The sequence below is a fragment of the Theropithecus gelada genome, chromosome X, assembly GCF_003255815.1.
Source record: "Theropithecus gelada isolate Dixy chromosome X, Tgel_1.0, whole genome shotgun sequence".
NCBI lineage: Eukaryota > Metazoa > Chordata > Mammalia > Primates > Cercopithecidae > Theropithecus > Theropithecus gelada.
Window position 1 is genome coordinate 54265735 of NC_037689.1, and position 14252 is coordinate 54279986.

Sequence of the window (14252 nt, forward strand, 5' to 3'; positions counted from 1 at the left end):
ACTGGAAAACTGCTTTCACATGGACTATGGCTCCATAGATAGGTGATGAAATATTATTAAATTAATTAAATAACACAAACTAGTAGGAAATGGAGAAACAGCAAGAATGCCTGACTGCTTTGGTGATCACCAACATAGTTTATATTATAGACAATGCATCTGGGGCCTGCCCACAGCCACAGTAAGGAGGTGAAATGAGTATAGAGAATCCAGTTATTTTTTTTTTTTCTCATAAAAACTCAAGTGTTAGATCATTGTGGAAGGGCTTGATTTGATATGACAGGGATTTCTGATAAACAGCATTGGTGACACGAATACAATAACCCAGACCATGGAAGACTAGACTGATTATCTGATTTTAACGTTAGATTCATTTTTCTCAGCTTTGTGATATATGAAAAACTGAATTGAACTTTAAATATCCTTATACTTTTCTAATTTAGGATAGGAAAATTTCTCAATTATATAACATGGTTAGTTAAAAACCAAAACCCTAAAACTTTTGTGTCACATGAAGACTTTATGAAATCTATACTACTATAGATTAGTAAAATCTATATTGTTTTTAAGGTGACTTCTGATTCTCCAACTGGAGCAATACCTCCAAATCCTTTGGTAATTTTGATCTTGAAAAGTGAATTCTAGTTTTCTCAAATCATAGGAAAAACTAGTACATTTAGACTTAGTATTATCATTGACCACTACATTAATTTTCTTCACACTCAGTACTTGATACTTCATGCCCCCTATAAAACATTCTCACTTCACCTTTTGATTGCCATCATCAAGAGAGTACTACTGAGCTTTATTTTCAATAGCTTTTATAGCTAAAGTAATAGCCCAACTGTGTTTTCAAATAAATCTATTCACTGAGAGATTGATACAGGTTCCTAGAGAAGTCAACATATTTTGAGTTGTTGATGGTGAGTTTTCTTTTTTCAATTATTCTTGGCACGAAAAGGCTCAATAGCCAATTTCTCTGTGACTGGTTCAAACACAAAACTCTATCTATGTTAGCAAAAATTTTTAGCTATTGAAGCCTTCTAGTACTATGACATACACATGAATATGAAACCCTGCTTTCCAATTACATATAGGGCCAAGTATACAAATGTGTTATCAGCTAGAAACAATCTGGCTTCTTTCCAGGAAAAAGATACAGAAACATTTTTTTCTGTATTCAGAGAAAATAACTTTCAAATCTCTGATGCCTAATTCTACTTAAAAGCTCAGTTGCAGGAAAGCATATTCACGAAAGGTTACATGATGTGATAATTACATATTGCATACCTGTATTAAAATCTCATGTAATTCGTAAATATATACACCTACTATGTATCCATACAAAACTAAAAATTAATAAAATAGAGAATCTAAGAATCTGAAAACAATTGCTAGAGTACTTTAGACTTCTGCTCCAATATTTTTTCCTCTGATAGAATTGCTTTTCCTGAATGGCCCTTTAGCACTAAAGTTTTCTATGGCATGGAGCCATGTTGGTAGAAAAAAAATAAACAAACATTCTTATTGCTTATTATAAGAATATTAATCAGCTTGTTATCACCTTTATGACCCTCCCATTTATTTTCTTCTGGCACTAAGTTCTAGCAAAAAGCTAACATACTACTAGTAAAGTTAAAATTATTTTAATTATTATTTTAATAATTTAGAAACTTTGGGTCTCATAAATATGTTTACCTCTTGGTTTTGTCTGTTAGGAAGCTTGGTGTCAATTTGTGACTTTATTGTTCCCTGTCCATTCCACCACCCATGAGACATTGTGGATATATTTCTATGCACTTTTTTTTTTATTATTTATCTACTATAATTTTCCTTTTCCTAGTTTTCCAATTTATTTAGGCTTGTCAAGTTGTGCCATATGTATCTCTTTAAGTCACCCTAAATAATTTTTCTGGAATTTTATATTAAATATAATTCAGATACTTTAAGATAAAACTGATAATATTTAGCTATAGTCAATGTACTTGAAATTATGCTTTGTTTGGATAAACTAAAGGTCAAATAATCACTTCATGAGTAATTGACATTTTTATGTATTTGAATATTTGAAACTAGATGTTCAAATATTTTCATACAAAAATAATGTTCTTAGGTCAATGCAACTGAGAGAAATTCAGCAGATATAAATTAAATTATCTAAAATTTTTAAAAAATAATAAAAAAGAAACTGACTCTATATATTCAACTTTCTGCAGTCACATTCCAAATACTTGGAACGACTGGCAACTACGTTTAATGTATTGCATTTAAATGAATTTAATTTGGGCCGGGCGTGGTGGCTCAAGCCTGTAATCTCAGCACTTTGGGAGGCCGAGACGGGCGGATCACAAGGTCAGGAGATCGAGACCATCCTGGCTAACATGGTGAAACCTCGTCTCCACTAAAAAATACAAAAAACTAGCCGGGTGAGGTGGTGGACGCCTGTAGTCCCAGCTACTCAGGAGGCTGAGGCAGGAGAATGGCATAAACCCGGGAGGCGGAGCTTGCAGTGAGCTGAGATCTGGCCACTGCACTCCAGTCTGGGCAACAGAGCGACTCTGTCTCAAAAAAAAAAAAAAAAAAAAAAAAAAGAATTTAATTTTTTAGTTTTTTAAAATTTTACATTTATCTTTTGAAACAGCAATTGAAACTTATAGCTTGAATCAAGCTCTCCTCCTACCAAGAAACCATGAGAAATGAGAATGTACTCAATAGTCATGGGGTTTCATATATGAGAGTTTGAATTTTATGCTAAATTATTAGAATGATTATCATAAATGTGACTGACTTAGATCTGCAGGGCGTATCTTTTTCTTTTATGTTTATTATTTTTAAAGAAATAATGAGCACCTTCCAAATAAATTGGTAAAAAAAAAAGTTCTGTAATTTAGATGCAAATGAATATACTTTTTATATGACAAGTAAGAGATTTTAGAGTATGTCATTAACAGCTTAGTGTTTCAAAAGATCTAGATAGAGTGATAAATTATCTTTATTCTACAAAGAAAGAAAATAAATTCCAGCTTTCTAAGCTTTGTTTTTTTTACTAGATCTCAAATTAGCTCTGCTCCTTGACTTTATGAAAAATATTTTCCAGGTACTTTATGAAAAATATTTTCCAGGTAGATTCAACAAGCAGACAATTCTCCAGACTATTCAAGCCTTCTATATGACAAGGATAACCTAGAAACCTTTGCAAAGTTCATTACCTTATAATATTTGAATGATTTCATGGGGAGGCTAATGCAAAAGTACCTCAAGTAATATGTTTGAATGATAAGAAAAAATAAGGCTAATGTGACTTTTAACCTGTATATACTTTTTCTTGCTATAGTAATCTCATATACGATCCTGAATAACTATAATTCAACATCTTATCTAACATTAAATTTATTCTGAAAGAGAAGAAAAACAATTTAATTCACTATTATTTATGTGAAAAAATTTTATGGAACAAAACATATTACTACTTGTTCTCTGAAGCTACATAAAGACGGTTTTCAGTTTGGGTCTCATTTATATGATTGTAAGTTTTTACATAATGTACTGAAAATTTCCCAACTTTGAATCATCTGGATAGCCACATTGAATTAAAAATAAAGCACAAACTTCTTATACATCTAGTTAATTTGGTAACTTTAAAATATCAAGTGGGTATAAATGGCCTAACACATTGGCAAATTTTGAGGTAAAACACGTCATCAGTATCAGCTATTTTCTTTATATCAACACACTTTCAAGTAATCTGGTAATGAATAAACTGTAAAAAAAAAAAGTATTAGGCTGTGAGTCTCTTCACTTAAGTTCTAAGCAGCATGAAATGACTGGCCATCAGAGAAAGGGCAAGAATTTAACAGCTAACAATTACAGGAGCCCCTCTGTCATTTGGTGATGGGAATGATAGCCCCTGCATAGACACCTCAAGATTCTTTCTGAAATGTGACTTTGGCAATATGCTAATCTTGCAAGTCCTGTCTAGCCCAACTATCTTCAATCTCTGTGTCCTTGTCCTCTTCATGACTGTGGGATTCATTTGGGCAGTATCGTCTTAGGCAAGCCAGTACGTTATAGGATCTCATCTCTGGACCAATTTTCAGACTAATGACCTATGTATTTTTAAAGGTCTTACTCATAATTTACTGAACTCTAAGGAAGATTTGGAGAGACTCTTGCTAAAGCTTACCATTGGTTTTATCACGGTCCTGAAAAGCACAGATGAATTTTTAAGAAAGGGAAAATGAAACAATATTTATAATGCTATTATTGCTACATGTTAATACTTCCTTACAAAATCATATTACTATGTGTTTTCACGCACGTTCAAAATAACCTTCGGTGATATAGGTTTTACCTTTCCCCAGGCAACTTCAGAATCCAAATTACTAGGCATTCCTTCAACTGCTGATCTCTTTGTCAATTCCATATCTGTAGCTGCCAGCCATTCTGTCAAGACATTCATTTCCTTTCGCATCTTACGGGACAGTTTTAAGCATTTCTCCAACTGTTGCTTTCTTTCTGTTACCTGAAAAGAAGTATAATAAAATGTAATTTGGTTTACTCTGTAATTCAAATTTAGTTATAACCACTTATTTGGAACTTTTATATGTCTTTTATTTAAAATAACTATTTTCTTACAGGTTTTAAAATAATATTTTATAAAATCATATATTCTGAATATTCAGAGTGAATAAAAATTGTCTAGGGCAGATGAGATCGTCTGTCCAAAAGAGAGGGTCTTGTATGTTGTCATGGTAGAAAAGAAAGCTATAAGAATTTTTCTCTAATATAAGATAATTTATGGCCAAAGTTTATGATAAATAAAATGATACAAGTCAAACTGAAGATAAAACTCATTTCTCACTGAAAACTTACTGTCATTTGTCAACAATATGGCAAGAAGGTTTACGATCCTCTATATATAAATGAGGCTTGCTCATGCTGGTAAGGAACCGAAATGAAGACAGAAGATTAATTCTCTCAAAAGGTAAAAGTATTTGTGTAATACCTAGAATTATCAATTGTATCCTCATTGCATCTTTAAAGTGTCTTACATCTGCTCAAAAACAATACAGTGAATAGGTGACTTCCTCCTTAAACACAATTTTGCCATCCAATAGGAACAAAAAGATGAATGCGAAGACAATATTCATCCCCATTAATAGAAAAACTCATGACTTGATCCTGTACTCCTGTTCTCAGTGTTTGATACCAAGACCTCAAAAGCAAATTATCCATATTCTCACATAAGAAATAAACAAATTTGTATTTCTCTACCACCTTGTCAGATGTGCCTATATTTTGTTAATATTTTCAGTTGGTTGGTTTAATAAAAAGCCCAGCATCTCTTTCTACTAAATGCAGTCAAATCATCAACAAAAGCCAGGTAAATTACAATTTCTTAAAGGCAAATCTTCTTGCCTCACACATCTTTAGATTACTCCCCTATACCCCTGAAAGTTCCTTGAACAAAGAAAGGATTTGCTAAATATGCTTTATATATGGAATAAAGGAATGAATGAAGACTTGCAAATCATTAATTATAAGTTATAACTGGTAGAATTTACACATAAAGAGTTTAAACTCTTAAAAGTTGCTCCTGGTGCTTTTGTTTGTTTGTTTTTGTTGCTGTTGTTATGTGTTTTCACTATATATATTTTATATATATATTTGTTTTTTTTTTTAAACCCTTTTCTGTCATGAAGACTGGGAATCTGAACAGTAGATATAAATATTTGGCTCTGCAGAAACAGCATGATGGAATATAAGTATGTGAGGCTCTGCAATACCTAGTGGACTCACAACTTGAGTATGATTTTTGGCAGAACACCTCATTTTACTCTGTTAACACATCTATCAAATGGGATTATATACTTATTAATAGAACATAGGAATATTCTGAGGGTAAAACCAGACAACATTTTGAGAGAGCTTGACATATTGTAAGACCTCAATCCCTTCCTTTATTCTCCTTATTTACCTTTAGGGATGGTTCAATAAAAAACTGTACCTGAATGTACAGAGCAAAAGCTTTATTTACATCTATTTTACTACCTTACAGGTAAATAAAACACGGACAAGATTTGGCTTTTGTTGCCAAGACATCTGAAAGGTAGAGTCCAGATTAATTTCAATTGTAATGGAATTGGTTAAAATACCACCACCAGCATTTGTGCATCATGCCCTAGGCATAATAGGTACCACTGACTGATACATATATATGCACAAATATATATATATATATATCAGTCATATATATATATACACAAATATATATATGTGTGTGTGTGTGTGTGTGTGTGTGCAACCGAAACAAGAATCTAGCTATAAGCAAGAAAAACACCAAAGATGAAAATATGTATAAAGCATCTAAAATGCTACAATCAAAATAAATATTCTGGAACCCTGATAACAATTCCAATTCCAAATAACAAAATTTATTATTTTCTTTAGGAGAGGTGTGTGTACATTTAGAAAACATTTAGTTGCTGAGGCTGTAAATTCATTTATTTAAAACAGATTTTCCCTTCTATTTTTTTCTTCTTTTATTTATTATTATTATTATACTTTAAGTTCTAGGGTACATGTGCATAACATGCAGGTTTGTTACATATGTATACTTGTGCCATGTTGGTGTGCTGCACCCATCAACTCGTCAGCACCCATCAACTCGTCCTTTACATCAGGTATAACTGCCAATGCAATCCCTCCCCCCTCCCCCCTCCCCATGATAGGCCCCGGTGTGTGATGTTTTTTCCTAAGTAAAAGCATCTGCCCTTTTGACTGCAAGAATTTTATTTGTGTTGTAAGGGTGCATGGGGGGTGGGTGGGAGAAAATATACCTTACGGTGTGTTTCTATGCATATTTTTTCCTATGCACTACTGGTAGAAAAATGATTCCAGATTCAATATTTCAAAGAAATTCTATCTTCCCAGAGCTAATGCATTATTGATTTTTATTTATTTCATTTTGTTTATTTCCAGCTAAATACATTTTTAAAAAACAGGAGACACTGCCATCTTAAGGAAAATTGAGTTTTATACTTTGTGTGTGTATGCGGGGAATGGATACATTTAACAGAATGCCACCTGCAGTAAAATGTTTTAGTAGTCATTGTTTCAGGAAGTTAACAATGTATTTACGGGATGATATTAGTATTGCTATTTATGTATATTTCCATAAAAATCAGAGCATAGAGAAATAAAAAGGGATTATAGGTATTATTACATCAATGGTACTAGGTTTAATATCTCTTAATAAATTATATTTCTCTCCCCACTCATCACCATATAAGAATACAGTGAAAATGTAAGACAAGAAGAAATTACTCTTCAGGAATCAAATGGACCAGCCCCTTGATCTTGCACTCCCAGACTCCAGAACTTGGAGAAATCAATTTGTGTTGTTGAAGCCATCAGGTTTATTTTATTTTTTTATGGCAGCTGGAGTTGATTACTCCAAAAAGGTAATGCATACTGAATTGAGGCAGACAGAACCATGTAAATTCTGAAGACGATTAAAACAGAAGGGTTCCTTCTTATATAAAAAGAATAATGTAATAAAATTCCCTTTGTTGCCTTTGCTTTTATCAGACAAAGCTACTGCTGTTGAAAATATTTTGAGTCAAAATGCAGACAATATTTTTACTCTCAGCCAAAGAATACAGGACTTACAGCATTTTTATAAGATGGTATTTATACATGATCCCTCAGTCATAAATGTTTCTAAATCAATATTTACTTCAAAAACAAATTTTTGGCCTATGTTTTTGCTGTTTTCTGTGATATTATGATTTCTTCATACACTTTTATTTTGCTTTAAGGATACTACTATGTGGCAAATGGTTAGAAGAAACACAAGCTCTCAAATATGTATTTCAGGAATAAATAGGGTTTTATATCATTATGAGAATCATTCATTTCTGAATAATAAGCAACTCAGGGCACTATTATTCATCTAATGTCACTTTTATTGTTTTAAATTCTAATTGATTTAGCCTGTTATTTTATGCTAAATTTACTCTTGCAATGATTTTGTAAAAATTCCCTTGACAAATAAAAAGTCCACACACAACTCTATTTTAAAAAGTAAACTGAGAAACTCCCCTTTACCAAAATGTGTATTTTCTTAATTTAAAAAATATTCATCCATACATTATTTTAGTATAAAGTCACACAGGCCAAATTATAAACTGAAAATTTGTAATTTATAATGATAACATACATTTATTAATTTAAAATGTATAATTTATAATTATAAAAAGAATATGTTTCCAGAACTGAAGCTGTAGCATTAGGATATTAGAGATTATTCAATCTCCAATACATTTGAGACTAGAGATTATTCAGCCCTTCATAATTGATGTTAAATATGAAATAATTGGCATCTATAAAAATTGATAAGCACTGGAATGAGATATCTAGTGCAGATACAACTTTTCTCTCTGTGGTGATCTTTAAAACAATGATACATATCTCTAGAGGATACAAAGGTATCTCATTCCAAAGGTACCCCAGTAGACCAAACAAGCAGTTGAAATGTATTTTATTTCAAGATTATCATAATGCTTTCCCATCAATTGAGTATCAGTGTTCCTTATTTTGTTTCCTTATTTTGTAACAAAGTAGGAGAATCTTTTGTTATAGGATGGCAACAAACTTGTTTAAAACATACCAAATATAAATTAGAGGGTTTTTAAAATATAAAAACAAGACTATCAACTAACAAAAATGGTTATTTTCAGATTTCAATTTAATTCTAAAATTTATTTTCTATGATAAGGAATTTGCAATTAATATCTTCAAGATATAACCTTCAATCTACTTTCAGGGTGAGATACAAGAAATATGCCTCTCCTTAGCTACTGCTCAAACATGGACATTTGTATTTCTGTCTAAGATGAGGTGACAGACAATTTTATCAGTGATGTTGTTCTATTCACTAAAGTTGAGAGCCTGACTTGTAAAAATGTAACTTTTTATCCTCCATGAAATTCAGTTCTTTCAGTCAGAATGAAATTAAAATGTTAGAAGTCCATTTTTGGAAATAGTAAGATATCCATTTATGGAAAGACATCCTATATTCACGGGTTGGAATAAATAATATTGTTAAGATGTCTGTACCACTCAAAGCAATTTACAGACTCGATGCAACCCCTATTAAAATTCCAGTGACATTTTTGGCAGATGTAAAAGAAACAATCCTAAATTTCATTTTGAACAACAAAAGACCCAGAATAGCCAAAGCAATCTTAAGCCAAAAGAACAAAACTGGAGGTATCATAATTACCTGATTCAAAAGTATTCTATAATGCTCTAGTAATTAAAAGAGCAGGACAGTAGTATAAAAACAGACATATAGACCAAAGGAACAGAACAGAGAGCCCCAAAATAAATCCACATATTTATGATCAACTGATCAACCAAAGTTGAAAAAAGGACATTATCTTCGATAAATGGTTCTGAGAAATTAGATATCCAAATGCAGGAGAATGCAATTGGACATTTATCTCACACCATATAAAAAACCAATTCAAAATGGACTGAAGACTTAAAACCTGAACCTGTAAAATGATTTGAAGAAAACAGGTAAAAGCTTCCTGATAGTGGTCTGGTCAAACATTTTTTTTTTTTTATCTGACTCCCAAAGCACAGGCAACAAGAGGAAAACTAGATGACTGTTATTGCAACAACTAAAAAGCTTCTTCTCAGCAAAAGAAACAATCAACAGAGTGAAGAGACTACTTACTATCATAATTTTAAACTATCAAAGCTCTAAATCTATACAGAATATTTGAGTTGAGCGAAGTGAGATAACTATCCTAGACATCCCACAGTTTTGGAAAGAGGAGATGTAGGCATCTTGAATTAACAGTGAGATGGAGTGGGATCATGAGACTCTGATCAGGACAATGATACAAAAATAATTACAGAGCCATAGGTCTTAACTGGCTATCCATGCTATCTTATTAGCCAAGTGTGATAGATTTTGCAAGTCTTGGCCATATGGAGAAATAATTACTGTGTAATTTTTATACTTAATATGGCCTATGTAGAATATGTTAACTACATTAGACCTACATGTAAATCGATACAGTTTATAATATTTACCAGTCTTCAAGTCATCACAAGTAGATTTATATAATGAAAATAAGGAGCAATTAGAATAAAAACACCCTTTTATAACTATCTCATGGAGCAGGAAAAACCTCCTTGAACGTTACATATTTTTCAATCTGAAAAAGCAGAGCCGCAGAGCCTCAATGATTAATTATTGTTTCTTAATGAGAATTCCACATGGAAATATGTGTATATGTTCATCTTTGTGTGTGTGTGTGTGTGTGTGTGTGTATATACATATATATAGAGAGAGAGAGAGAGGGAGAGAGAGAGAGTTGTTTAGAATTTCTAAGACTCTAATCATACATAATTTACTTCACCTTGCTTTACAATGTATAAGGAAAGTGGAAAGAAGTGTTTGTGGTCTCAGCATGCACACACCTTTGCTCCCAGCTCATTATAATGCAGTTTCAAAGCTGTTACTCTTTCATCGAGTTCTTTGGGATTTTCCGTCTGCTTTTTCTGTACAATCTGACGTCCAGTCTTTATCACCATTTCCACTTCAGACTTCACTTCACTCAGACTTTTATACAAGTTCTAAGTTTAAACATAAAACAAAACATAATAATCAGTAGAGTTAAAGTACTTCATAATATTATTAACAGAAAGAAATAGAGATTCCCTTAATTGCTAGTCCATGCTTACAATTTTAATAGAGTAGCATTTTGTAGCAGTGGTCAATATCTAGCTTTTGCATTTTCTGTTGATTTAATATTTCTATTTTTAATTGTCTACACACATGCAGATACGTGTAATTTGCAGCTATTCTTATTAAACTGAGAGTTAATCATATATGTGTGTCTTGTGAGATACATATATATATATGTATTTAGTTCTTCAATGAACATAAATGTCAATTCTGAATTTTACATGACTTCTATTTTAAATGTTGGAGTTATATAATTCTAGCCATAAATTTGGATGAATTAATTCACTCATTCATCGGGTATTTATTGAGTGGTTACTATGAACCAGATAGTATCTGAATCACTGGGAAGTCAGTGGTGGCCAAAACGCACACATTCGCTGCTGTTTTCACGGTACATATTAGTAAGGTAAAACAACTAAATTTCTAGATCATAATTTTAATACATATTGTATCATATATAACAAAGTGAGGTCATTTTCAATGTTAATTGAATTACTCAAATTTGTTTTCTTCGAAGGGCTGATGAAAAACATAAACAGATATAAAAATATTATTTACAATTCACATGTACATCACAACTATAAAGCACACGCATACTGTTTCACAAAAATAGGTTGCTACAAAAAAAGCATCATAAGACAAGTGTCATAACTTTGGAAGACAGCTATGTGCACAATTATACCACCAACACCACTCCAACACCACTTGATGTCTTAATTTTGCTTTGTAACTATTTTTCTAGAAATATATGTGTTTGTATGTGTATGTCCATGTATTCAAATATATATGTGTGTATATATGTACACATATATATAATAGTTTACATTATGTATCTCTGCTTTAATTTGTTTAGTCATAAATCTAAACTATCAGTACTTATTTTAGTATTACCAAAAAATAAACTTGCTAGTAGGTAATTGTTTTTATGGAATTAGAACAAAAATCAGGCTTATTTGTTATTATTATTTTTTTCAGTTTAAAAGTAAGGTCTAAAACAAAACATTTTGTAAAGGCTGGGCAATTATCTGATTGTCACATGCCTATTTCCATATTAATCCTCTCTTCGGCAACTGATGTTAACATTCCTTTATTACTAATAATTATGACTTTTGTCTGAGCTTTCCAGATATTTTTTATTTCATTTTACTCTTGTCTTAGAAGATATAAAAATATCTGTGTATCTGGAAACACGGAAATTAATTATTATGTTGAAAATCAACTATGCTAATTTGGAATCAGAGATTTTTCTAAATTATTTACTCTCTGAACTTCAAAAAAATCTAAATGCTTTATTTTGATGATGACAGTTCCCTCAAGGTACTGTTAGCCATTAACATCATTTCATTCAATAGGCAAATAAAATATTTATAAACAAAGAGGAGAAATATTATTTATATTTGTGTTCATGCCAGTAAGACTTTTATAAATAGACAAACATTTCTTGAAGGCAAGAAGACTATGATTATGGTATATACCACAAAGCATCTTAAATAATGAAAACACTAAACAGTGTAAGGATATTCTTATGAAAAAACTGCTTGAATTGGTCCTGACATTTAAACCAGAACTAGAAGCCAATTCAGCAAGTGCCTTGAGCAGTTTCCTTCATACTGACACAGGGCACAGTCATAGCTGGACACAGGTGAGATTGTTCTCAGCTCATATTTACTGGTAGATATATTTTATAAGGTAACATTAGAGATCTGTTTCTAGAAAAGAATGAAAAGTGCTCACTTTTCAAATATTAGTCATGAATAATGTACTTGGATCATTTACGTGTTTTTTTTTCTTTTTGCAAAATTTAAGATGGGATATGTTCCCATATATTCCTATTCTTATTCATCTAATATCAATTAACTACTTTCTATCATTTCTAATCCAAGTTTCTTTCTGGGGGTGAGAATAATTAACATAATTATATCACAAAAAATGAAGCTTGAGTTATGAAAATATATTATTGAATAAGAATACCTCATATTTTTCACGAACATGTATTTAAGATATTTGTTAAAAAGAAAAATATTTTCCCAGTCATGATGATATGACTACAATGTATCTGAAGTAATCTGTTTTTCATTGATATTATGGAGTAGATGTAGAAACACTATTTAAAATACCAAGTACTAAATAGACTAGTTTTCTCTTTAATGTTAACAACATTCTGTGTTTTCATTTTATGCGACTTTCTACTCTAGTGGTCGATAGTACATGTAGAGTTATAATAATACTTACGTTACTCTAGTAGATGCAATCATACCTCAGCTTTATATTTTCAGAGGAATCATCTTAGTTGGTCAACTTCCAATAATAGCAACACAGGACACCGCTCAATATTACAAAGTTTAAATCAGATTTATGCTATAAGCTATTTGTACCTTTCCATGCCTTTTAATTCTGTGTTGTCTTGTGGCATTTCAGTGTATATCCACTACTGGTGTTTAAAGGAAAGTTATTAAGGTTTGGAATAAGAGTACCTGAATTGGAATCTTGCTTTGCCATTCACCAGCTGTTTGTCCTTAAATTCTCTAAGGTAATCAGCCTTAAGAATTAAAGGTGGCTTCTGTATGCCATTTAGCTTACTTGGCATCCATTATTTATGCAGTTGTTAGGATTATTACAAGTACTGTTGTTACTATTTTTACATTAATATATTTCCTTTCTAGATTTCCATTTAAAATATATTTAAAGAATCATACAAATTAAACACAAGCAACATCTTTTTACATTCTGCACAGTTCTTAGGAGAATTATAGATTCAAAAAAGACACACAGAATAGGCCACAATACATGTGCCAATTTTTGTTCTCAATCTTAAAATTATATAGTATAATTATTATGGTTATCTGAAAACAATTTTTTCTTATAAAAGAGCAGATACTTCTTAATGAGGAAAGTCAAGGGGTACCTGCATATTTGCCAACAGAAATACATACCACACAATGATTTAACTGTGACTGTACTACTTCCTGTTCCACACTCTTGGTTTCCAACGCAGGCAAGTGCATCTTCACTTCATCTAAAATCATCTTACTTTCTTGTAGACGCTGCTCAAAATTGGCTGGCTTCTGAAATAATCGAAACTTCATGGAGACATCTTGCAATTTTTTCTGTAAGGACAGTGTAACAGGGCACTGATTTAATTTTGCCTTTCAAACAATAACTGGTCACATTTTTATTAATAGTTTTGCCTTTATTTCTGAAGATATACAGAAAAATAAAAACAAAATAAAGCAATATTTTTCCATTCATCCAACATGAGAAAACCTACATTTGGGAGAATAATTCAGCAGTTTTTTCTTAATGTTATAATAAATAAAAGGTAATTAATTAACCTATTTTATCTTTAAAATGTAGAAAGCAAAAAACTCATTGTTTAGACATCAAATTGTAGTTTTCAAATAATGTCCTCAAATCCAATCTTGCCAATAATCAAGTTGTCTAATATAGACTGGATTATGTTATAATGCCAAACAAAAAAAACATGTTC

At 31.4% G+C, this 14252-nt stretch overlaps 1 protein-coding gene across 1 annotated transcript in view; it reads right to left on the reverse strand.

Annotated features, from left to right (window-relative positions):
* The window catches only part of DMD (dystrophin), a 2044437-nt gene that overhangs the window by 1183593 nt on the left and 846592 nt on the right, over positions 1 to 14252 (reverse strand). Inside the window, exons 31-33 of the mRNA XM_025371836.1 lie at positions 13699 to 13872; positions 10498 to 10653; positions 4352 to 4522 (exon numbers count right to left, since the gene is read on the reverse strand). Coding sequence (XP_025227621.1) covers positions 4352 to 4522; positions 10498 to 10653; positions 13699 to 13872 — 501 coding nt within the window. The remainder of the gene's footprint in view (positions 1 to 4351; positions 4523 to 10497; positions 10654 to 13698; positions 13873 to 14252) is intronic.